Source organism: Mustela lutreola, chromosome 9, assembly GCF_030435805.1.
Source record: "Mustela lutreola isolate mMusLut2 chromosome 9, mMusLut2.pri, whole genome shotgun sequence".
NCBI lineage: Eukaryota > Metazoa > Chordata > Mammalia > Carnivora > Mustelidae > Mustela > Mustela lutreola.
In genome coordinates this window covers 29057260-29083819 of record NC_081298.1, presented here as the reverse complement: position 1 = coordinate 29083819, position 26560 = coordinate 29057260, and the positions used below count along the sequence as shown (strand labels likewise).

At 47.5% G+C, this 26560-nt stretch overlaps 1 protein-coding gene across 1 annotated transcript; it reads right to left on the bottom strand.

Annotated features, from left to right (window-relative positions):
* Positions 1-474: 474 nt before the first annotated feature.
* Positions 475-26560, bottom strand: VPS16 (VPS16 core subunit of CORVET and HOPS complexes). The gene is made up of 24 exons (XM_059133775.1): positions 26372-26560; positions 6944-7032; positions 6635-6732; positions 6424-6552; positions 6202-6346; positions 5973-6088; positions 5756-5878; positions 5570-5625; positions 5141-5230; positions 4939-5033; positions 4758-4834; positions 4158-4289; positions 3909-4036; positions 3762-3797; positions 3460-3568; positions 3156-3290; positions 2952-3060; positions 2763-2860; positions 2557-2664; positions 2150-2227; positions 1876-2045; positions 1699-1795; positions 891-994; positions 475-775 (listed from the first exon to the last, which is right to left on the bottom strand). The coding sequence occupies exons 1-24, from the start codon at positions 26422-26424 to the stop codon at positions 631-633; spliced, it is 2520 nt and encodes an 839-aa protein (XP_058989758.1). The 5' UTR covers positions 26425-26560; the 3' UTR covers positions 475-630.

Sequence of the window (26560 nt, the reverse complement as noted above, 5' to 3'; positions counted from 1 at the left end):
CAGTCATCCCTCTTCTGTCACAACAATAGCTGAGGAGAAGCTCTAAGACCCCTACCAGCACAACTAGGTTTCAAATCCCAGTTTCGCCACATACTCACTGTCACCACACATCCTCAGTCCTTGACTTCCTCTTCTGTAAAATGGGGCAATGTTACCTATCTCACTGGGCTGTCTTGCGGAATAAGTGAAATAGCAATGGTAAAGCATTCAGCATGGTTCTTGTGTGTACATGTATAATGCTTTTCAGATTGGCTCTCGATGGGCTGCTGCTGGAGTTCTGCCCAGCTACCCGGAGCTATGAACTTAGTTACAGGGCTTTCTTCCATAACTGTGGAGATGGGCAGTTCTCTTGCAAATATCGCTGAGGAGCAACCCTACAGTCCCAAACAATCAAACACACAGAGTACTGCTCAAGTGTCTGGATGGTTCTGCCTTCCAGCATGCTTTTGCCTGGGCCGGACTGCGTGAGACAGGTACTCTAAAATGTCCCAACTTTATTCACAATCAGACCATCAGACCCCCGGCTCCCACCCCACCTCAGCTCCTCAGCTTAGCTCGGCTCTGAAGAAGCTGGATATGCAGTGACCTTCTGCCAAGCCTAGAGCTCAGGAGACATGCAAGATGAGCCCCTTACTTCTTCTGGGCTTGTGCCCTAGCCCGCTGAATCTTGTCAGCCGTGGCCGCGTCCGTGGCTCCAGTGCAGTGGGACAATACAAGTGTCAGCTCTGCTTCGTTCCGGTGTTCAATGGCCACATCTGCAGCCTGAGCCACATCCCTGTGGTTTGAGCAGGAGGGGAGATGCTGTCAGGCTGCCCAAAGGCACAAGCCGTACCCCTCATCAGCCCCTGGGCTCAGCCCCCTAGCACCCATGGGGCTCTCAGCCAACGCACCCAACAAGAAGCAAGGCCTTGACCTTCTGCTCGGGACCCACACGGGAGGCATACTTCTTGGCCTCATATTTGTTGTGTTGTTTCATGCAGATCTCGACAAAGGGCTTAGGAGAAGATGGGGAGAGGAGAAGGTAAGGCAGAGCCTTCCTGTCCTCTCTCTTACGAGCCAAAGTCCAGTGGACGCATGGTCCCCGTGTACTTCATACACCCTTCAGTGTACACAATCCTGACTCACCCCCGCCCTGACACACATGCAAAGTTGTGATCGCCACAGTCTCTGGGCAGGAACCGCCTACACACAGATCTGTTAGAGCCTTGAGACTCTATGTTTATGTCCACACAGCCACTCCACCATCCATGGCTACCCTCTCGCAACAGGAGTCCCTTACCTTCTCAGGGCCTGTGCTTTCTCTCACCGCTGCCCTTATCCCACCTACCTGCCATACCCCTGAACCACCTGCCACAGAAAACAACCCCTGTCAGTCTCTTCCACTGCCTCCCGGACATGCCCTCCTACTGCCCCTCCACCCCCTACTCACACAATACTTTCCCTTAGGCACAGGGTGCTTGCTGCTAGCCTCCTGGGGGGCAAGCAGCTCATTCCCTCCCTGGCCAACACCCGTGGGTTAACTCAGACCCACTCGCCCACAGACCTGGCCCATGGGTGTGCAGTCATGGGAAACACCTGCTAACTATATGGGAGGGCTGAAAAGATGCAAGACCAAGCCATCTGCCCAGCTCTGAGCCTGGTCCCCTCCCCAGGATTACTCCCACTGGGTGTGGGGTGGCCGCAGAGCCCCTGCCTCACCAGGTAGCCAATGGGCGATTTCTTGCTCTTAGAAAACTTCTCTAGCTCCTCCCAGTCTTCCAGATCTGCGAGCGCAGTCAGCTTCAGCCACCAGAGCCTGCAGGGAAGCCGGGCTCGCAGGTGTTGTGGGACAGGCAGGCGATCCCAGGACCTACCTGCAGCCCTGGCCTCTCCTACCTCTTGTCTGGAATGCGGAAGTCACGTGCCAGCTGCTCCGCACGTTTGCTGTGGCCGCCGAGGACGAGGGTGGTGACTGTGTCATGCAGAGACAGGTCCACGAAGCGGCCCCCCAGCTCGTCTTCCAGGCGCCGCTGCAGCCGCAGGAGCCGCATTTGATCCTCCGTGGCCTGGGGTGGAGAGGAGGCCAGATGGTCTGAATGGGGCCAACAGGGAAAGGCGACCAGACCAAGACCAGAAACAGACAAGGTTCTCAGAAAACAGTAGGGCAAACCTTGGCTGCGAACTCATTCTTGGCCTTGTAGAAGGCATCAGCCGCCGACTGCAGAGCTGCCACTCGTCCCTCAATACGCTGCAGGGGCAAGCAGGGAAGCCTGAGCTCCTGGTACCAAGGAAATCAGCCTTCCCCATTCAGGCTACACTGCTCTCCCCAGTCCCCATGCTCAGGGTTGCCAGGACCAGCCTTTCGCGCTGGGTGCACCGCCCCCCTCAGTGTCCCTGTGGGGAGGCTAGCTCCTCTGGGACCGACCACCATCCTGGCCTCTTATCATCTCAGACTCTCCCGCAACAGTGAGGACCAGAGGGGGTGTGTACTGGACAGACAGGGGGCCCAGATGCCTGGAGAAGGTCCCTGACCAGCAGCCCAGCCCATAGGCCCTCCCCACTCTGTGGACCTCGGACCTCCTCAGCAGCATAGCTGGCTCGGATGTGGAAACTGCCCAGCTCCTGATGGTTGTCATCCTGATTGTAAAGGTCCTTCAGTGTCTCCAGCTCCTGGTGCTTACAGAACTGCGGCCACGGACAGGCAGGCAGTCAGCAAGGCCAGCTTGGGAGGCCAAATCAGTGGCTCGGGAGGCTCCAGCCCCACCCTTGCCCAGGGCACACACCTGTCGGTACAAACTCAGGGCCATGGGCTGGTTCCGAAGAGTCATGAAAAAATCTCCTCGGTTTAGCTCATTCTTCAGGTGCAGCAACACCGTGAACACTAAGGAACGGTAAGGTGGTGTGGGGACTCCAGCCCAGCCCTCTGCTTAGCCCAGGGGCCCCAGCCTTGCCCTCCCTCAAACTCTGCTCACCCAGATCAGTGTCCCCACTCTCGATAGCCTTGCTCAGGGCCAGTTTGCTTCTCTTCATCTTTAGGAGAAGGGGTACCTGCTCCCCTGAGCGTGGCTCATACTCCAGCAGCTGTGGGGTGGGGAGAAAGGCACAGAGAGAAGGAGTTGGCCTGGGGGCCTCTAATACCAATGTCAGAGTATCTGGGGAGGGTTGGGAGCCCACACCTTGATGGCCAGCTCTGTGCGGCCACAGCCATAGGCCCGTGCAGCGATGTCAGAGTAAGAGACGCCTGGTGTGTCCCCAAGCTTCTGATTAATGGCCCGAGCAACATCCTCATCGGACACATCCTTCTGTTGCACCTGCAGACAGAAGAGGGTTGTCACCCACACCTGGAGCTCACCCTTCACCCACCGCCCCAACTGGCCCTGGATCAGGACCTCCCCCTTCACCTCTACATTCCGTGTTTCCCACATGTCTCCGGGGCCTGGCATCTTCTAATTGACTTTGAAGTCCACCCTGTGTCCTTACCTTGTAGCAGGCCCAGTGAGCCAGAATCCTGCTGACACCCTGCACTTCAGGAAGGCGCAGGTACTCACAGATCTGGATCGCCAGAGGGTAAAGCCTCCGTAACACCAGCCTGACAGGCAAGGGGATAAAAGGGACAGGAGTGAGGTGGGATAGAAAGAGAGGGCAGAGTGGCCCCAGCCTGTAATTCAGGCCTTCCAGCTCCCAAAGAAATGGGTGAGGAACAGTGTCCACAAGAACACACCAGGGGCTATAATGCCCGCCCACATAAAGCCCTCCTCCCAGAGCCCTGGGACTTGCTATACCTATCCAGCAGCACCTGGATGGTGAGCTGTTTATATCTAGATTTTACGTGGTTAAGGATCCAAGGACTGGGAGGCAGTATGTTTAGCCCCTTCACCTCCCCTCCCCACCATGGGCTGTAAACATCCCAGCAGCTCGCTTAAGGATACTGGCTGTAAGTGAGGGGGATCCCGATGTGGTAGTCCCGGATGGCATTGAGCACACGTAGGTCCTGACACATGCGCACGAAGCTGTCCGGTGGAAATCTGTCGAGGAAACACTTTCCAAAGGAGGCCGCCTGAGAAGAGCCAGAGGGCGAGAGGGGTGATCATACCTGCTGCCCTACCCTTCCCGCTAGGGCATACCCCCTCCAACATGCCCAGCACCCCTCCAGCCCCATCCCCGCTGGCCAGGCCGACCCTGAGCAAACTCTTCTGCATGTCTGGCCGGTGCTCATGTCCCGCAGCCTCGATGCACTGCTGCACGGCCTGGGTCAGCTGCCCCAGCTCCTGGATCTCCCGGAGGTACTCATCTGCCTTCTGGCTCTCTTTCTGGGGCGTGGAGTAAGGGCACCAGGGATGGGGTGCCATGAGCGAGAATACCCCCATCTCCGGTCCCCCCACCCCTCTGGGCTGAAGTTCAAATGGGCTGGCGTGGAGGGGCTGCAGAGGCCAAAGCCCAAACTCCCTCAGCCCACAGTCCACCCAAGTTACCCATACACCCTCCACCATATCCACCCGCAATTGCCGGCAGAGGGCCTTTATGACAGCCCTGATCGGTGCCTGGGCTGGGGACAACAGGGGTTCCCTGCACCTTCCCATCACTGCATGGAAGATACCATATCACTTCAGTTTACCTGAGCTGGCTCTCCCCAGTGTCCTGCCTGGACTCCTCTCCTGATAAGTGGCACCTGGCTGAGTTCATTGTGCCCAGGCAGGGAGGGACACAGGGCTGAGCCAATTAGGAAGGGGAAGGAGAAGAGCATGGGCTGGGGCCCAGGGAGAAGCCTAAGGCTTTACCTCATACTCTTTCTGGGCCTCCAACAACAGTGCTCCAGGAGCCATGGAGGCAATTTTGAAGATCTCCTCGCTGGCCACTAGGGGAGGGAGTTGATGAGTGTTGGGAGAGCAGGGAATCCTCAGCACTGGCTCAGTGCCCTGATCCTGCCCTGGGGCCCGTGGTCCCCTGGGAGGGCCTCACCTGGAACCTCATGCAGGAACTCATGGGTGCTACGAGAGAAGATACGGACCCCATCCAGTTCAGGCACCAGGTAGGAGTCTTCATCCAGCACAAACCTGGGCTCAGTCAAGGTTCCCAAAAGTACCCGGAAATGGGGCAGGGCAGGTGAGCCTCTCTCACCTTCTTTCCCTTCCCACCCACAGAGGCAGCCCTCCAAGGATACTGGATGCTCTCAGGTGCGTCACCCACCACCATCAGCCGTCTCTCCCAGGCCACCACGACAGCCCTCTCTTTGCTGCGAGGACGGCTGCACCTGTGGGCAGCATCACATGCACATCTGGGATACACACAGGACACGGGGCCCACAGCCACGTCTCTCACCTTCCCACATCGCTGCTTATACTGCTCTGCCTTGGGACAGCCCTGCACACGCATGCCACCCCGTATCCCATGCCTCTGACATCTGCTTCCCTCTCCCCTTATGCTGTCAGCTCCCCGGAGCATCTGGGGCCCACAGGGGCGCAGAGGTTTCCCTCAAACATGCACTGGCAAAGCGGATAACTCCTCCTGGTGTGGCCAGTAGACAGGCTGAATCAAGGTGTCCCAGGAAACAAGGCTGTGCCCACCCACAGCATTATACCCCCATCCTCACCAGACCATCTGCTTCGGGGGGGCCCGGATGTTGCAGTTGAACTCACACAGCTTCTCCTGGAAGGGTGCAAGGAATATCACGGCCCTGTCCCAGTAGTCACCAGTCTGGTTAAAAGGCCCTTCCCCTACCCTTAACAGCTCTTTCCTGGACAAGACAGGGTGCCCCCACGTTGTCCCAAGAGCATACCTTGAGTGATGCCGTCCCCATCCAGATATAGCCTGTGTCTGTGAAGAGGGCCAGGTGTCGGTAGGTGAAGGAGACTGCCATCTGCAGAAAGCTGCTCACTCCGGGCGCCAGGCCAGGGGGCGTCTGGGACAGGCGAGGGACAGCAGACATTTTCTCACTGCCTCCCCCCGCGCTGCCTCCCGCACCCCTTCCATTTCCCTCTCACTCGGGCCCTCACCACTGCAGAGCAGGTTGCATGGTCGAGAAGGTAAAGATCAGGCCCCACAGCCAGAAGAATGTGTGCAACTCGGTCCTGGCACAGTGTGGTCCAGCATGAGGGTGCGCTCTGCAGACCTGTGGCCGGGGCAGGGGGCAAGCTCAGGATGGCCAGAGCCCACGGCTTCAGCTCTCCTGGCCCCCAGGTCTGGAGGGCACCAAACGCCTGTCTCAGGGATGTTGGGGCTCACCTGGCACCTCCGGCATCCGGCGAAGCTTGAGATCACCCACATTGGCACTGAGGGTAAAGCGGTGGGCCCCCGTGAGGATGGCCACCCCTGAACCAAACTCAGTATGGAAGATCCGGGCATCTAGAACGCGGTTCTGGAGCACCTCCTAGGGAGAGGGGCCGTGGGTTGAGAAAGCCAGAGGCCCAGACTCCAGCCCTCTCCCCAGCCCCCTGCGGTCCCTACATTGCCCATGCTGAAGTGCCTCCGGAAGTCGCCATGAAGCCCGTAAACCAGCACCACACCATCTTCCTGCACGCAGAGCAGCTCCTCCTCGGCTGACCAGCCTAGTGACACCACGGGCCCGCTCTTCCACTGCAGAGGACGGGGAGGTTCTTGAGGCTGTCCTTGGGACACAGACCCGGCCTAGCCCCAAGCAGGGATCACGAGTGCTCACCAGCAGACTGGCCAGAGGCAGGCCGGAGGCGGAGTAGATCTCAAGCACTGGCCGGACACTGGCTGCCTTCTCCTTCCGCCACGGGTTCCTCAATAGTGCTGTAGTTCAAGAAGAGATTTTCTTTCCAGCTCCCCAGGCCCACCCCATATGAGAATCAAAATTTAAAGTATCTCAGCAGGGGGTGAGAAAGGGGAAGGTGAGGGGTAGCTACATTAGCAAGGAGCACCTGCCAGCAAGGCCCCCGGGGAATCATGCACCTAGAGTTCAACCCATTGTCCCAGAACATGCAGCAGCATAGGGGTGACATACCAATGGGGCCCCCATAGGGCGCAGCGGCTACCAGGCAGTCCCTGAGTTCCTCCTTCAGGTCCCAGTCCATGCTGTACAGCTCATACTTCCTGCCCACACAGAGGCAAGCAGAAATTAGCCTTCTCATGACCTTATGCCCAGATGGAGTGAGCCCAGAGGAACCCCTAAAGCCTCCATTTGTCCTTCACAGGGGAGTTGAGGCCCCCCACAGCTGGGAGAGGGTGACGACTAGAAACAGCTCGGGCAACTGACCACATCCATGCTTAGGGACAGCAGGTGACAGAACAGAGGCAGTTGGCTAGGAAGGATGTGGTTCATGGGGCAAGAGTCCAAGGGTGGCAGGAACTCATGGCACGACAGACAGGCTATGTGACCAATATCCAAGGCATAAATTCAGATAGGACCAGGGTGGGGTGGCTGGCTTGGGCCGGCATTAGCAGGAAATAAGACCGTCTAAGGTGGGGGCAGGTCTCTCAGAGCAAGCAGCCTTTCTTCTATTTCTGGTTCTTAACACCAAAGCAGGTTATAGGATTTATATCCAGGGGTCGCCCTCAATGCCTACTGATAATGAACTCCATTTTAGAGGCATTCAGTTAGTTAGCAGTGCTTGAAACAAATCCCAGAGGCACCTGGGTGGTTCAGTGGGTTAAGCTTCTGCCTTCAGGTCATGATCCCAGAGTCCAGGGATTGAGCCCTGCATCAGGCTCTCTGCTCAGCAGGGAGCCTGTTCCCCAACCCCCCATCCTGCCTCTCTGCCTACTTGTACTCTCTCTTTCTGTCAAATGAATAAATAAAATCTTAAAAAAAAAAAAAAAGAAAGAAAGAAAACAGAAATCACAGAGGAGCTCTTTGGTGAGCCCAGAGCTCAGGGGACAGAGTCCTGGGCTGGAGATGTCAATCTCTGAATGCTCAGCTTATGGGAGGTCACAGAAATCACAAGCTGGCACGAGATGACTGGAGTCTGAAATGGGCGTGGGTCGCTGAGTGTGTGCGACATGAAGACGGAGTAGGAGTCCTGAAGCCTGCCGTCATTTGAGGGCTGGAGGTGGGGACAAGCAGAAAAGGAGTAGGCCCTCTCCCAGGAAGCCAAGAGAAAGCAGTTTTTAAGGGGAGTGTTTCCTCCAGTATCATTTCGGGAGCCTTCCTGATAAGAATCAGAAAGATGCCTACCATTATCTTCTATTTGACATTCATTTTGGGGTTCTAGCAAAATAATTTAAGAAAAAGCAAATATAAAGGAGTTTATATTTTAGAGAAGGAGTGAGTTTGCTGCTAGTTGCAAATAATGTGATTGTCTACTTAGAAAATCCAAAGCAGGCTATGGATTAATGAACAAAACAAAAGGGCAATCAACAGAAGCCTACATATTTTCTATATCATAACAAAAATCAACTAAAATATGACTTTAAAAGACCCTAATCATGATAGTATTAAAATGATGATATGCAAGAATAAACCTAACGAAAGTTTTTACCAAATACAATCACGGTGGGGGGAAGAGAGGCGAACAAGGAAACAAACCCTTAACTATTAAAAACAAACTGAGGAAGCACCTGGGTGGCTCAGTGGGTTAAAGCCTCTGCCTTCAGCTCAGGTCATGATCTCAGGGTCCTGGGATCGAGTCCCGCATCGGGCTTTCTGCTCAGCAGGGAGCCTGCTTCCCTCTCTCTCTCTCTGCCTGCCTCTCTGCCTACTTGTGATCTCTGTCTGTCAAATAAATAAATAAAATCTTTAAAAAAAAAAAAAAACTGAGGGTGATGGAAGGGAAGCAGGCAAGGGTGGGGCTGGGATAGAGGGTTGGTTAAATAGGTGATGGGGATTAAGGAGGGCACTGCTGAGATGGGCACCAGGTGTTTTCTGTAAGTAATGAATCACTAAATTCTACACCTGAAATTGACCTTACACTGTATGTTAATAAACTGGAATTTAAATAAAAACTTGAAGGAGGGACATCTGGGTGGCTCAGGTCATGATCCGAGGGTCCTGGGACCAAGTCCTGAGTCAGGCTTCCTGCTCAGCTGGGAGTCTGCTTCTCCCTCTACCCCTCCTCCTGCTCGGTCTCTGTCTCTGTCTCTGTCACTCTCTCTCAAAAATAAATAAATAAAATCTTTTTAAAAAACCTTAAAGAAAAATAAAGTTAAAAAAAATCAAATCAAAGTTTACTCAAAGATATAAAAACACAGAGAAAGAGGTAAATAAAATCTTAATAAAATCTCAATAAATAAATAAAATCTTAATAAAATCTCAAATAAATAAATAAAATCTTAAAAAAAAAACTAAACATAAAATCCTTTAGAAAATACAGGCTAATAGTTTTTTATAGTGTAAACTACGGAAAAGTTTTTCAGAGCAAGACGCATTCCAAACAGATCTATGAATGCATAAAAATTCCAGTAAAAACCACTCCCAGTTGGGGGGGGGGGTGGAAGCACACACTGATTCTTTTTTTTTCTTTTTAAGTAGGCTCCACCCCCAGCATGGGCCCAGTGCAGGGCTTGAATTCGTGACCCTGAGATGGAGACCTGAGCTGAGATCAAGAGTCAGATGCTTAACTGACTGAGCCACCCAGGCGCCCCAGCACAAACAGATTCTAAAACTCACTTGCAGAAAAAACAAATATCATTTTTAAATAGAAAATGCTGAAAAGTATTTTAAAATATTTTTAAAATAAGAGAACAGATATACGTCAGATATAAAATATACTACATAAAACTGAAATTAATTAAAACTGTTGTTTTGGGATAGGGAAAAGCAAATAGATTGATGGAAGAAAAGAGTCCAGAAAAAGAACTGGGAATTGAGCACGTAATAAAGATGGCATTTCAAATTATTGCAAATTGATACTTGAAATGAGACAATGGGCCATATGGGAAGAATTGCAATAAACACTATTTCATTACTTAATCTCTACAATACAATATTTTCCAGATGGAATTCAGGACTTAAATGTTAAAAATAAATAAATAAAGCCGTATCTGAACAAAACTTGGATCTCTTCACACTCTCAAAACAGAAACAATTTCTAAGTATGGTATATAACCCAGAAGTCACAGAAAAAGAACGAGTATAGATAAAAAAGACTTCTGGGGGTGCCTGGGTGGCTCAGTGGGTTAAGCCTCTGCCTTTGGCTCAGATCATGGTCTCAAGGGCCCTGGGATCCAGCCCTGCACTGGGCTCCTTGCTCAGTGGGGAGCCTGCTTCCCCCTCTGCCTCTCTGCCTACTTGTAATCTCTATCTCTCTGTCAAATAAATAAAATCTTTTCAAAAAAAGACTTCTGTATACTTCTATATGAAAAGGGTAAAAACAATATGTATGTTTTGTATTTGCTTTTATTTGAAAAACAAGAAACTCTGGAAAGATTTCTAAGATGCTAGTAACTGATTACTGGGAGGTGAGGAGGTGGAATCAGTTGAGTAAGGACAGGGACAGGAAAAACCTCGTTTGAGGTTTTAAATCACATTAATGGTTATTTATTAAAATGGTGAACATTAAGGGGTGCCTGGGTGGCTCAGTGGGTTAAAGCCTCTGCCTTTGGCTCAGGTCAGTGGGCTCTCTGCTCAGTGGGGAGCCTGCTTCCCCCCTCTGTGTCTCTGCCTGCCTCTCTGCCTACTTGTGATCTCTCTGTCAAATTTAAAAAAAAAAAAAAATGATGAACATTAAAAAACTTTAATACATTTAAAAAATCCATGGAAAACTAGGAAGACAGACAAAATAAAAAAATGTGACACGTGAAAAACAGGTACTTTTCTTAAAAATACAAAAGGCTCTAAGTAATTTTTAAACATTTTTTAAAAGATTTTATTTGTTTGAGAGAGAGAGACAGCATAAGCGGGGAGGTGGGCAGAGGGAGAAGCAGCAGACTCCCTGCTGAGCAGGGAGCCCAACTCCAGGCTTGATCCCATCATGAACCGAGCTGAAGGCAGATGCTCAATGGACTGAGACACCCAGATGCCCCAACTCTAAGTAATTTTTAAAAATGAAACTAAAACCAAAAGAAGAATGGTCAATGGCTATAATCATACTATTTTATGTGAAAATATTTAAGAACTAAACAGGGGTGGCTGGGTGGCTCAGCTGGTTAAGTGCCCACAGTGAATTCACTGTGGCACTACTTAAAATAGTTCTCTTGCAAATCCTGGAAAAACCTACTTCAATATGGGATGTCTGTTCTGGGGAATATTATGTGGCCATTAATAAGGTGAGTCTGCGTACTGACATGAAGTGATCTCTAGATGTCCTGCTAGGTAAAAACAAACAAACAGGGGCACCTGGGTGGCTCAGTGGGTTAAAGCCTCTGTCTTTGGCTTATGTCATGATCCCAGGGTTCTGGGATCGAGGCCCACATCGGGCTCTCTGCTCAGCAGTGAGCCTGTTTCCCTTCCTCTCTCTCTGCCTGCCTCTCTTCCTACTTGTGATCTCTGTCAAATAAATAATAAATAAAATCTTTATTAAAAACAAATGAAAAACCCCTGCAGCTCAACAGGAAACATATGAACCCATTTATTTTATTTTACTTTTATTTTTTAAAAAGATTTAATTAATTATTATATATACTATATATGTTATATAATATATTATAATTATTTATTTATTTATTTATTTGACAGAGAGAGAGAGACAGCAAGAGAGGGAACACAAACAGGGGAAGCAGGAGAGGGAGAAGGAGGCTTCCTGCTGAGCAGGGAGATCAATGCAGGGCTTGATCCCAGAACTCTGGCATCATAACCTGAGCAGAAGGCAGATGCTTAACGACTGAGCCACCCAGGCGCCCCGAACCCATTTATTTTATAAGAAAATTAAGCACATATTTTGTATATATATACATATATACACATATATACATATATGTACACATCACTACACATATGTGTGTAAATGCACAGAAAAACCCTCAGAGACACGAAGCTGCACTGAGCCAGAGACAGTGGTTACCTGTGCCGAGGGTGGTGAATGGAGGATGTTGGAGGACTGCTAAGTTTTAGACTTTTACATCACTTGACTTTTTGATAAACCATATACAGTTTTTGACATTTTGTTACTAAAATAGTTGCATGAAAATCTGACGGGAAAACAGTTGTTCACACAGACTTAGTATGTCAGTTCTCATGGAGCCACTCAGCTCCAAATTCACCCTCCACTACTGCTCTGTGATAGACAGCATTCCTTTAGGCCTTTCCCCTTCACCATGAGTGTGAGTTTCATCTTTCCCAGCAGAGGGCGCTCAGAGGGACATTACCGGAGGAAAGAGCTCTCCGACTGCTTCCAGCTGGGGACAGCCGGCAAGCAGCCAGGGTGTGAGGACATCTGGCGGCGCTCTGCCTCCGTTATGCAGGAGCAATCTCAAAGGTTCTCCTGGAATGGTAATCACATTTCCAAGCCTCCCTGGGCAGACACCACACTCCTGGCCTCCTGCCCACACCAGGCTCTGCTTCCTCAGCTGCCAAGATCTGACTACCCGGCCTGTGCCCCTGTGTTTGCACTGACTGACATCCCTCTGCACACCTGTGCACCCAACCACTGCTTGTGGCTACAGACACCATGGGCTCCAGGCTGCAGAAGCAGCACCATTCCATCCCATGCCCACATGCTTGGCCACCTGTTGCCGCTTCCCTGTGTCCCCTTACCTCTGAACCCCAGAGCATTGTTTCTTGCTTGCCCAGGACCTGGGGACCAGCTCTGGCCCATGTAAACCAGCGAACTTCTCTGCTTTCCAGTGATCTGCAGTTTTATTTTCGCCATTAGTATCTGAACCCCTGCATGGGGAGAGGCTTCCTTTCCAAGTGTGTCACTCCTTGGGTGCTCTCCCTCAGCCTAATAATTCTTTATGTTTATCATTCTCCGTTTAGGTCCCCAGACTGGACCCAAACTGATACAAACTTGGGGCAGGGAGTGGTCCAGAAGACAGCACCCTAAAGATGTGATCTGGGGATTGGTTTGGTTCTGTGCTTGGGCCTGAGTGCAATACTGAGCTCCTGGTCATGGGAAACGAATGCTAGTCACCTATTTCATGCGGCGGCATCACAATTAATCAAGCGGGCAGTTTGCTGTGGTGAACTGTGTGAGCAAGACATGTGCCTTCGGAGTGACTTCTGTGCCTGACCGTGGGCTAGATCATTCTGAGTTCACTTGAACATTTATAAAGAGAAAATGACAAACTTGGGTCCATTAACTTTTAGCTCAAATCATGGCTCTGAGAAGTAGGAAGCTTCCATAATTGCCCTACAGTATACAGCCACACAGCTGCTACTGCTAAAAATCAAAATTTAATTGTGTGGGTTGTTAAATTGTAACAGTTGAATTCACCAACACGCCATTTTTCAAGTGAAATTTAACAGCATTGATCAGAACAAGAACTGTATCCTGAAACTTAGAAACAATGCAAGTAGCTTCCCTTCGCGTGTCCAAGGAAACTAGCCTTCGGCTCTTGAAAACCTTGTGATAACCTCCTTTGGGATAGATGTCTTGGGAGCCTCCCTCCCCAAGGCTGACCTAACTAACAGTACTGCTGGGTGGCTAATGTGCCAACAACAGAGACTAAGATCTGGTCCCAATATGGCACCATTCCTGGGGGTACGAGCCTACAAGTTGATTACATATGACTTTGCAAGGGCGGATGTGGTCATCAGCGTCCAAACCCACTGGTCAATCTCTACTTTGCTCCTAGTGGACAATCTGATGTAAGAAGCTTGCAGATGTGATGCTGCATAAGTATCACAGCATCACCTATGACACGTTTCTGCCAAAAATGTTCACCCTGAATCTGTTCAGGCCTCTAGATCTAATACAGTTTCAGGAAATACAGGCTATGATAGAGAATAAAGATCAAAGGCACCACAGGGAAGCAATGGGACAAATCCAGAAAGTAATCTGGTCTCTTAAACAAGTCAATGTCATGAAAACAAAAGGTAGCTGGGTCTCTGAAAGAATTAGTAAGATTGATAAACCCCTGGCCAGACTTATCAAAAAGAAAAGAAAAAGGACCCAAATATATAAAATCAAGAATGAAAGAGGAGAGATCACAACCAACACCAAAGAAATACAAACAATTATAAGAACATATTATGAGCAACTATACACCAGCAAATTTGACAATCTGGAAGAAATGGATGCATTCCTAGAGACATATAAACTACCACAACTGAACCAGAAAGAAATAGATAACCTGAACAGACCCATAACCAGTAAGGAGATTGCAGTGGTCATCAGAAATCTCCCAACAAACAAGAGCCCAGGGCCAGACGGCTTCCCAGGGGAATTCCACCAACCCTTTTTTTTTTTTTTTTAAGATTTTATTTATTCATTTGACAGAGAGAGAGCTCATAAGTAGGCAGAGAGTCAGGCAGAGAGAGAGGAGGAAGCAGGCTCACTGCCGAGCAGAGAGCCCGAGGCGGGGCTCAATCCCACGACCCGACCCTGGGATCATGACCTGAGCCGAAGGCAGAGGCTTTAACCCACTGAGCCACCCAGGGGCCCCTCCACCAAACATTTAAAGAAGAATTAATACCTATTCTCCTGAAACTGTTCCCAAAAATAGAAATGGAAGGAAAACTTCCAAACTCATTCTATGAGGCCAGCATTACCTTGATCCCAAAACCAGACAAAGACTCCATCAAAAAACAGAATTACAGACAAATATCCTTGATGAACACAGATGTGAAAATTCTCACCAAAATACTAGCCAATAGAATCCAACAGTACATTAAAAGAACTATTCACCACGTCCAAGTGGGATTTATTCCAAGGCTACAAGGTTGGTTCAACAACCGCAAATCAATCAACATGATACATTACTAAAAGAAAGAACAAGAACTATATGATACTCTCAATAGATGCTGAAAAAGCATTTGACAAAGTACAGCATACTTTCCTGATCAAAACTCCTCAAAGTGTAGGGATAGAGGGTGTGTACCTCAATATCATCAAAGCCATCTATGAAAAACCCACAGCAAATATCATTCTCCCACAGCGAATATCATTCTCAATGAGAAAAATTGAGAGCTTTTCCGCTAAGGTCAGGAACATGGCAGGGATGTCCATTATCACCACTGCTATTCAACATAGTACTAGAAGTCCTAGCCTCAGCAATCAGACAACAAAAAGAAACTAAAGGCATCCAAATCAGCAAAGAAGAAGTCAAACTATCCCTCTTTGCAGATGATATGATACTTTATATGGAAAACCCAAAAGACTCCACCCCAAATCTGCTAGAACTTGTACAGGAATTTAGTAAAGTGTCAGGATACAAAATCAGTGCACAGAAATCTGTTGTGTTTCTATACACCAACAATGAGACAGAAGAAAGAGAAATTAAGGAGTCAATCCCATTTACAATTTCACCCAAAACCATAAGATACCTAGGAATAAAGCTAACCAACGAGGCAAAGAATCTGTACTAAGAAAACTATAAAGTACTCATGAAAGAAATTGAGGAAGACACAAAGAAATGGAAAAATGTTCCATGCTCATGGATTGGAAGAACAAATACTGTGAAAATGTCTATGCTACCTAAAGCTATCTACACGTTTAATGTAATCCCTATCAAAATACCATCAATTTTTTTTGAAGAAATGGAACAAATAATTCTAAACTTTATATGAAACCAGGAAAGACCTCGAATAGCCAGCGGAATGTTGAAAAAGAAACCCAAAGTTGGTGGCATCACAATTCCAGACTTCAAGCTCTATTACAAAGCTGTCATCATCAAGACAGCATGGTACTGGCACAAAAAAAGACATATAGATCAATGAAACTGAATAGAGAGCCCAGAAATAGACCTTCAACTCTATGGTCAACTAATCTTTGACAAAGCAGGAAAGAATATCCAATGGAAAAAGACAGTCTCTTCAACAAATGGTGTTGGGAAAATGGGACTGCCACATGCAGAAAAATAAAACTGGACCATTTCCTTACACCACACTCCAAATGGATGAAAGACCTCAATGTGAGAAAGGAATCCACCAAAATCCTTGAGGAGAACACAGGGAGTAACCTCTTCGACCTCAGCCACAGCAACTTCTTCCTAGAAACATCGCCAAAGGCAAGGGAAGCAAGGCGAAAAATGAACTAATGGGACTTCATCAAGATCAAAAGCTTTTGCACAGCAAAGGAAACAGTCGACAAAACCAAAAGACAACTGACAGAATGGGAGAAGATATTTGCAAACAACATTATCAGATAAAGGGCTAGTATCCAAAATCTATAAAGAACTTATCAAACTCAACACCCAAAGAACAAATAATCCAGTCAAGAAATGGGCAGAGGATATGAACAGATATTTCTGCAAAGAAGACGTCCAGATGGACAACAGACACATGAAAAAGTGCTCCACATCACTTGGCATCAGGGAAATACAAATCAAAACCACAATGAATACCACCTCACACCAGTCAGAACAGCTAAAATAAACAAGTCAGGAAATGACAGATGCTGGTGAGGATGCAGAGAAAGGGGAACCTCCTACACTGTTGGTGGGAATGCAAGCTGGTGCAGCCACTCTGGAAAACAGCATGGAGTTTCCTCAAAAGGTTGAAAATAGAGCTACCCTACGACCCAGCAATCACACTACTGGGTAATTACCCTAAAGATACAAATGTAGTGATCCGAAGGGGCACATGCACCCAAATGTTTATAGCAGCAATGTCCACAACAGCCAAACGATGGAAAGAACCTAGATGTCCATCAACAGATGAATGGATAAGGAAGATGTGAAATATATACACAATGGAATACTATGCCGCCATCAAAAGAAATGAAATCTTGGGACGCCTGGGTGGCTCAGTTGGTTGGACGACTGCCTTTGGCTCAGGTCATGGTCCCGGAGTCCCGGGATCGAGTCCCACATCGGGCTCCCAGCTCCATGAGGAGTCTGCTTCGCTCTCTGACCTTCTCCTAGCTCATGCTTTCTCTCACTGTCTCTCTCTCAAATAAATAAATAAAATCTTTAAAAAAAAAAAAAAAAAGAAATGAAATCTTGCTATTTGTAATGACGTGAATGGAACTAGAGGGCATTACGCTGAGTGAAATAAGTCAATCAGAGAAAGACAATTATCGTATGATCTCCCTGATATGAGGAATTTGAGAGGCAAAGTACGGGGTTTCAGGGGTAGGGAAGGAAAAAATGAAACAAGATGGGATCGGGAGGGAAACAAACTGTAAGACACTCTTCATCTCACAAAACAAACTGAGGGTTGCTGGGGGGTAGGGAGGTACAGAGAGGGCCGTTGGGTTATGGACATTGGGGAGGGTATGTGCTATGGTGAGTACTGTGAAGTGTGTAAGCCTGACAATTCAAAGACCTGTACCCCTGGGGCTAATAATACATTACATGTTAATTAAAAAAAAAAAAAAGGTAGGGGTGGGGGTGGAGACAATAATGTTCAAGTTTACAAGAGGCTTAGTTAAAAGAGGTAAGCAAACAAGTAATTCTGGTTTGGGTCTTGATTTGAACAAACCAGTTATAAAAAGACACTTTGAAGACAACTGGAGAAGTCTGAATAAGAACCGGTTGTCAGATGACTTTAAATGTTAATTTTGTTAGGTGTAAAAGAGTCCTGAAGTTTTATAGGAAAGACTGTGTTTTTAGAGGAAAAAATCGTTTTTTAAAGTAATACATATTGATGTTATGTCTGTAATTTAATTTTTTAAAAGACTTTATTTTTAAGTAATCTCCACACCCAACATGGGGCTCTAACTTATAATCCTAAAATCAAGAGTTGCATGCTCTACCAACTAAGCCAGCCAGGTGCCCCTGCAAATTTACTTTAATATAAATCATAAGGGGTGCCTTGGTGGCTCAGTTGAGCATCAGACTCTTGGTTTCAACTCAGGTCATGATCTGAGGGTCTTGGGATCAGCCCCACATCACACTCAGTGCAGAGTCTGCTTCTCTCTCTCCCGTCCCCTCTGCCCCCTTGCTACCCCCCATGCCCTGCAGCTCTCTCTCTCTCTCCCAATTAAATCTTTAAAAAAACAAAAAAAGAAAGAAAAAAAGAAATACAAGAGAAAAAGTATTTGATTAAAAAGATGTATCTGAAAAAAATAAATAAATAAAAAGATGTATTTGGAGTTGGCTTTAGATAGTCCCAAAAGTGTCTGAGAGGGGGAAGGGAAAGATGAAAAGAAAATGACAGTATTGATCTTTAGTGCAGTTCAGGAAGAAGTACATGGGTGTCCGCTAAATTACTCTGTTTAACATTTCTTTTAGAGATTTTATTTATTTGACAGACAGAGATCACATGTAGGCAGAGAGGCTGGCAGAGGGGAGGAGGAATCAGGCACCCCACTGAGCAGAAAGCCCGATGCGGGGCTTGATCCCAAGACCCTGGGGCTCAATCCCAAGACCCCCGGATCATGACCTGAGCCGAAGGCAGAGGCTCTAACCCAGTGAGCCACTCAGGTGCCCCCATTTGAACTTTTTCTTAATAAAATATTTTAACCTCCAAAGTACTGAAGCAAACACTGCAACACAACAACAATTTTTAAGCCCAGGTGGTGATGCTGTACTTTTTGTATGCCTGAAGATGTCCCTAGTAAAAGGTTAAATTCAATTCCCAAGAAAGAAGTGAGCACTTACGATTCTCCAGTGTTCCAGGGAATGAAGTTCAGATGAGGCCTGAGATCTGTCCACTCAAGTGACAGAATGTCACTAAGAACAAGGTGCTCGGACCAGAGTGAATGATTAGTAGGAAGAGAGAAAACAGAAGGAAATGCAGATGGTGGTCTATCGACCGTTGGCTGGAATGAGCAGAAAAGGATGCGGTGACAAGGAGGGACCTGTGGAATGGGGGAGTTTATTTTTTGTTAGGACAGGGAGATACAGATCAAATTTCTAGGACCCATCCCAGAGATAAGGGAGTATGTCTGACCATGGAAGCTTTGCATAGCCAGCATCTCAGGTGATTCTGAGCAAGGGGTCCTGGACAACAGGTGGAGAAACACTGTGACTGAGGGAGGGTGTGGTTTCTGGGAGGACAGGGGGACAGAAGCACAGCTCCTCACTGGGTCAGGTTTGGTAGCGGGAAGCCTAGGCCCTTCTATGCAGACTTCCAGTTCTCTCAGAAGCACGAGGCAAAGTCAGCTGTTGAGAGAAGGGGCCAAGGAGACTATGATTTTCAGTATTTCCAAGTTAACTTCGTTGTTTCTTTGTGTAATCTTTTAAAAGGAAAAGCAGAGCCCTTGCGATAAGCGTAGGCTGAACCCCCCCCAAAAAAAGACTAAGAGGGCCCAGCTGAGGCTGGGGGGCATCGAGTTGCTGTCGTCCCAACTACCTGTGTGTGGGCTGCCCGGCAGCAGTGAGCAGCAGCCTAAGCACAGGTGGAGATGGTGAGTGGCTGGCACACTGGGAGGTGGCTCTGTCTCAGGCAGGAGTAACCGAAGGACAAAGGAACAAGGTTGTCAAGGAAAAGACAAGAAACTGAAATGACTGACTGCAGCTGTACTCCAAGCTGGACAGGGAGGGACACATTTATAGAAGGGGGCTCTGCTCGTACATACGAAGAGAACAAAGGGTTCCAGGGATGGGGATCCCGGTGAGGTCCAAGGACAGGTGGATCAGGAGGTATCAGAGTACCAGTGAGGACAGGAGCCTACGGTCGGATGGGGGCTGCCTGAATTGAATGCTTCCGAGGCAAAGCAATTCTGGAAGAGCACAGGCGCCGGGTGGAGGGTGGCTGATGTAGATAAAATCACTCGAGTAGAGCTCAAGGAACCCTGAAGCCAGGTGGGCCCTTAAATCACTCTGGAAAGAGCAGGGATGCACAGGAGGCTGTCCCAACAGTTGGCCAGGGATGTGGTTCAGGAGGATGGCAGCAACACAGACCTGGCTGGGAAGGAGGCAGAGCCCCTCCCAAGGGGGCCAGGAGTAGTGAAGAGCAACAAAACACGGACTACCTCTCCAGGTCTTGGAGGTAAAGAAAGCTTCTCAGGGACAGTTGGGTGACTCAGGCTGTGCCTAAAGGGTGGCACTGGGTCTGCAGAGGCAGAGTGGAGGGCAACAGGGAGGGTGGCCTCTCATTAGAGCCTAGGGGTAGGGACTCTTGTAAGGACAGCCATACGTTCAATGAGGAAGACCAGTCACAGTTTCCTCCTCTACTCCCAGTTCCTGGAAGTGGAAATCTCAGCAGCAGTAAACGGACCCTGAATTCCAATACCAGGAAATCACTAAACCTAGCAGTCCTCGTAGTCTCGGTTCTAGCCCCTCCCCTCTCCATCCCTCCCTTCAGACACTGAAGAAATCCCTGTGGCTGTGGAGCTGAACTTCTGGAAAAGTACGTTCTGCTGCAGCGCAAGCAGAGCCCTTGCGTGAAAATAGGTGATCTCCAGCCTTTGCCTCCAGGGTCTAAGCTGGACTACTGGACCACTGGGGTGGAAGAGGCACATCAGGTCTAGCCTTGGGGAATAATCTATTCCAAATCCTAAAGCCCAAGAGAGTTCATCAGCACCCCTGAAATCCTTTGACTCCAATTTGCCTCAAAAATAAATACTCTATGGGGCACCTGGGTGGCTCAGTGGGTTAAGCCTCTACCTTCGGCTCAGGTCATGATCCCAGGGTCTTCGGATCGAGCCCTACATCAAGCTCTCTGCTCAGCAGGGAGCCTGCTTCCCCCCTCTCTCTCTCTGCCTGCCTCTCTGCCTACTTGTGATCTCTGTCAAATAAATAAATAAAATCTTTATAAATAAATAAATACTATGGGGGCGCCTGGCTCACTTAACTGGTGGAGCATGCAACTATTGATCTCAGGGTTGTGAGTTTGAGCCCCATGCTGGGTGTGGACATTACTTAAAAATAAAATCTTAAAAAAAAATACTACACTGGGGCGCCTGGGTGGCTCAGTGGGTTAAAGCCTCTGCTTTTGGCTCAGGTCATGATCCCAGCGTCCTGGGATCAAGCCCCGCATTGGGCTCTCTGCTCGGTGGGGAGCCTGCTTCCCTTCCTCTCTCTCTGTCTGCCTCTCTGCCTACTTGTGATCTCTCTCTGTCAAATAAATAAAATCTTGTTTTTTAATAATTTTTTAAAAGATTTTATTTATTTATCAGAGAGAGAAAGGTAGAGAGAGCGAGCACAGGCAGACAGAATGACAGGCAGAAGCAGAGGTAGAAGCAAGCTCCCTGCCGAGCAAGGAGCCCGATGTGGGACTTGATCCCAGGACAATGGGATCATGACCTGAGCCGAAGGCAGCTGCTTAACCAACTGAGCCACCTAGGCGTCCCTCAAATAAATAAAATCTTTAAAAAAAAAAAAAAAAAAACTACACTGAAAAGAAATCTAAAAAAATAAATAAAAATTAAAAAAAAATACTACTAAAGAGCTCCTGCACATTATCGCTGGAATTTTTTTTTTAAGGATTTTTTTTTAAGATTTTATTTATTTATTTGACAAGGAGAGAGAGAGATCACAAGTAGGCAGAGAAAAATTCCAGCGACAATGTACAGGAGCTCTTTAATAGTACTTTTTAAAAAATTTTTATTTATTTTTTAAAATTTCTTTTCAGTGTAGTATTTTAAGATTTTATTTTTTTTATTTTTTATTTTTTCCAAAGATTTTATTTATTTGCCAGAGAGAGAGAGAGAGAGAGAGCATGTGCAAGCGAGCACAGGCAGACAGAGTGGCAGCAGAGGCAGAGGGAGAAGCAGGCTCCCGGCCGAGCAAGGAGCCCGATGTGGGACTTGATCCCAGGACGCTGGGATCATGACCTGAGCCGAAGGCAGCTGCTTAACCAACTGAGCCACCCAGGCGTCCCTTAAGATTTTATTTTTAAGTAATGTCCACACCCAGCATGGGGCTCAAACTCACAACCCTGAGATCAATAGTTGCACGCTCCACCAGTTAAGCGAGCCAGGCACCCCCATAGTATTTCTTTCTTTATTTATAAAGATTTTATTTATTTATTTGACAGAGATTACAAGTAGGCAGAGAGGCAGGCAGAGAAAGAGGGGGGAAGCAGGCTCCCTGCTGAGCAGAGAGCCTGATGTGGGGCTCGATCCCAGGACCCTGGGATCATGACCTGAGCCGAAGGCAGAGGCCCAGCTCACTGAGTCACCCAGGCGCCCTGTTGCTGGAATTTGAAATGGTGTGCTTGCCATGGAAAAAAGAGTCTGATAGTTCTTCAAAAAAATAAACACAGAATAACCTGTGATCCAGCAATTCTATTCAGGTTATATATCCAAAAGAACTGAAAATAGTCTCAAAGGGACATTTGTACACCCATGTTCATAGCAGCATTCATACTAGCCATGAGATAGAAGTAACCCAAGTATCCATTGATGAATGACTGCATAAATAAAATGTTATACATGTACAAGAGAATATTATTCAGCCATAAGAAGGAATGAAATTTTGACACAGGCTATCATATGAATAAGCCTTGAGGACAGGAAAGTATGCTAAGTGAAATAAACCAGTCACAAAGAGGCAAATACTTTACACTTCCACTTATATGAACTATCTACAGTAGTCAAATTCATAGAAAAGGAAAACAGAATGGCCGCTACCAGGGCTGGGGGAGGGGGAACATGGGGAGTTATTATCTCATGGATATAGAGTTTCAATTTTGCAAGATGAGAAAGTTCTGGAGATTTCATTGCACAACATGAATATACTTAACACTCCTGGACTATCCTTTAGAATGGTTAAGGTAGTGAATTTTATGTTATTATATTTAACGACAATTTTTTAAAAGCTTATTTTTATGTTTTATTTTGAGGGGGAGGAATAGAGGGAGGGAGGGAGACAGAGAGAGAGAATTGAACGCAGACTCCCCAGTGAGCAGGGAGCCTGACGTGGGGCTCGATCTGAGATCATGGCCCAAGCTGAAACCAAGAGTCGGATGACCAACCGACTGAGGCACCCAGGGACGCCTAACCACAGTTTTTTTAAATGTTCACGTTTAGGGACACCTGGCTGGCTCAGTCAGTAGAACACGTGATTCTTGCTTTTGGGAGTTTAAGTTTGAGCCCCACGTTGGGTATAGAGATAATTTAAGGTTTTTTTTTTAATTTTTTTAAAGATTTTATTTATTTATTTGACAGACAGAGATCACAAGTAGGCAGAGAGGCAGGCAGAGAGAGAGGAAAGAAAGCAGAGCCCAAGGCGGGACTTGATCCCAGGACCCTGGGATTATGACCTGAGCTGAAGGCAGAGGATTTAAGCCACTAAGCCACCCAGGTGCCCTAAAAATAAAATCTTTTAAAAAGTTTGTGTTTATATGTTACTCCCCTCCCCCCCAAAAAAAATCCCTACTAAAATAGTCAATCTCTCTTCTAAGAAGAGTTTCAGGAGTACATAATGTATCTTGTCTCCTTTCTCTTACAGTGAGGGAGGTTTCTACTAAAGTACCTGAAGCAATGTGTTCAAAACCAAGGTAAACCTTTCCCCACAAAACTCACTCTTCCTTTTTTGTCTTAAGCCAAAAGCCCAGTCATCCTCAATTTCTTGCTCTACCTCCTTTCTACCCAGTGCAACCCATCACAATTTCCTTTAATTTTGTCCCCTAAATACTTCTCTGATGCATCCCTTTCTATTTCCAACATCACTGCCCCAGTGCTCTCCACCATCAACTTCTCTCAGGCATATTCCACCCTTGTGTCCATATTTGCTTGCTCCTTCCAAAACGGTCTTATTTATACACATACACTCCCGGCAATCCAAACACACTGGCTCTGTTTAGAAGATTGAGAGTGTCCTAGTCTTTCCTGCCTCAGGACCTTTGTATATGCTTCTTTCATCACACTCCCTGCACCTCCATTTACTCATTCCCTGGATAGGGTATTATTGTTTCTTTCATTAAGTCTTCTTACCTCTAACCTCCCAGTCTACTTACTATATATACTCTCTTAGGACCTTATATCTCTCCTTAACACTGATTATGATTAAATAAATACTAAGTCATTAATGGTTATCAACTGTGTCTCCTGCTGGCTGTAAGCTCTATGAGAGCAGACAGAGTCCATGTCTTTTTATTGGTTGATATACATTCAGGGTTGGGCAAAATTAACTAACAGGATTAATCCAAGGTTGGGTTTTAAGAGAAAAATGGCTTAAATTCTGGATTCCTATAAGAACTAGTAACCATTCCCTCTCATTCCCTTCCCAAATTCAGTGAGCTTTCCAGAACATTACTTACATCACAAAAGAATCCTGACCTGCAGACAGGACTCAAAATGCAATACTTACATCAGTCATTCATTCACTTATTGGAACATGCCCTGCCATAAAGCTATGAACAAATATGAATAAAACTAAATAGTTGCATTTAAAATATTTCCACTCTGGTGAAGTTAGAATATGCTGTATGTTTCCCGATTTACAACAACAACAACAACCAAAACCAAAACCTCTATGCTTTAACACAGGTTCTAGAAGAACAACGGATTCAAAGCCTGGCTCCACCACTTACCTGGTGACCTGGCCACCTAACCTCTCTGTGCCTCAGGAAGATGGGGCTAATGACACATACCTCATAGGGTCTTGAAACAAACAAGTTAATACATATAAAATACTTAACATAGTGTCTAGTACACAGTCCCTCTGTCAGCAAAAGTCATATATCCTCCAGAGCAAGGCTTAGACTTCTACTCTTTCTGGCAGCACAGCACAGGTAAGGGGAGGCTACCCAGACAGGTCATGTCTACAGCAGGCATTCCACACTTACACTCATTTAAATCTTTCCTGGTATACCAATAAAGCTAAGACTGCATGTGATAAAGAGGAGCTCTGTGGTAATGAGGTCATTGTCTTCAGCATTCTCTGATTTAACAAACCTGTGTGGTCACATGTATTTTCCAAAATAATACGAGTTAATATTTTTTAAAGTGTATGATGTACGAAACACTAAGTTACGTGGCTACTTTTGTCTGATATACCTTCTCTGCAAAAACAGTTGAAATCATTGTTATTTCCTACGGACTTTACTGCTTTTTAAATTAAATTTCTGCATTTTCATATTGCATATTTCATAGGCACATTTATAAGACAGAAGAATTACAAATAAACAATAAATGCAAAGGATCTCTAAAAATCGCCATACAGTTTCACTAACACAAGAGTACTTTGTGTTGAAATATGACCCCAACACAGTATCTTCATGACCTTTAGTTGAAATCACTAAAGTATTTTTAAAACTTTATTGGGCAAGTACTATATAACAGGCACTGTTCTATGAGCACTGGACAGAGATAAACAGAATGTTGGCCCTCAAGGAACTTAGTTTAGCAAAAGAAACCACATGCAAATATTGCCCTACTGCGCCTTCCATAACAGACAGCAACACCGGCCAGAGAGACCTAAAGGAAAGTCAGCTGACTCTACTGGGACTGGATCAGGGAAGGTTTCAGAAAGAACCCTTGAACTAAGCCCTGAAAGATGAGCAAAAATTTTCCAGTGAGATAAAAAGACCAATGGCAGTACCCAGAGAAGTAACTGCAGGCTGGATGCAAACATGGAAAGCCATGAAACATCGTGGTGTATTGGGGTTCTGTAATTCTGTGCAACTGGAATACAAGACTTGGGTAGGAGAGGGGCAGACGGCGCTGGAGATAAACAGAGACTGACTTACAGATGTTCCAATAGGAGTTTGTATTTTACCCCACAAAAAAGTGGCGCCGCTGAAAAGTCCTATTATTACCTATCAGGGTAATAATGTGATCGGTTTACACTTCACATCAATAGTTTGGGGCTCGGCGCCCCTGGGTGGCTCAGCCGTTGAGCTTCTGCCTTTGGCTCAGGTTATGGTTCCAGGGTCCTAGGATAGAGCCCCGCATCGGGTTTCCTGCTTAGCGAGAGGCCTGCTTCTCCCTCTTCCACTCCCCCTGCTTGTGTTCCCTCTCTTCCTCTCTCTCTCTGTCAAATAAATAAATGTGTGTGTGTGTGTGTGTGTGTGTATATAGTTTAGGATATATATATATATATCTATATATAGTTTAGGACTCTACGACTCCCGTGAGAGGGTTACCCCAAGCTAAGCGTCCTCACAGGCCCTACCCCTGGATTCGCCCCTCTCTCCCAGTTTGCTGTTACCCCGCCCACCGTGCGATCCCGCCTCCCGCGGAGCGCCACTGTAGTCTAACTTTGGCAGCACTTCCCCACAGGAGACTGGACACTCGCTGTCACCCACAGGCCGTCTCCCTCAAACGTGATCTGAGCATCCTTCCGGAGGCTGACAGATCTCAGCTTCAGCTTTGGGCTCTCTCTGCCCCTACTCGTGTGACCGTGATGTGACTGCCTCAGTTTCCTTCCTGGAGCTGGGGAAGGCTCGGCCCCCAGGCCATTAGGCGGCCGTGCGTTCAGCGGTAGACGCTGCGGGGGAGCCCGCGAGGGGCGGACCCCAGCGACCACAGTGACGAGGGCGCGCGCTGCTGGCTCCGCCCGAAGACTCAAGCCAGCGGGCGAGCGGGGTATGCCGGGCGGTGGGCAGGAGGGCGGGACGGCTCACCGGTAAAAGGCAGAGTCCCCAAGCGGGTTCCAGTTCGCCGTGTAGCAGTCCATGGCTGGTGCAGGTGGTGGCTGGGAAGCGCCGAGGGGACACCCGCCTAGCACGGGCTCCGGACCGGCACTTCCGCTTCCGCCCGTCCGGGTCACGTGGCGAGGCTGCCGCCACGGCCATCACCAGTGTGGGCAGCTA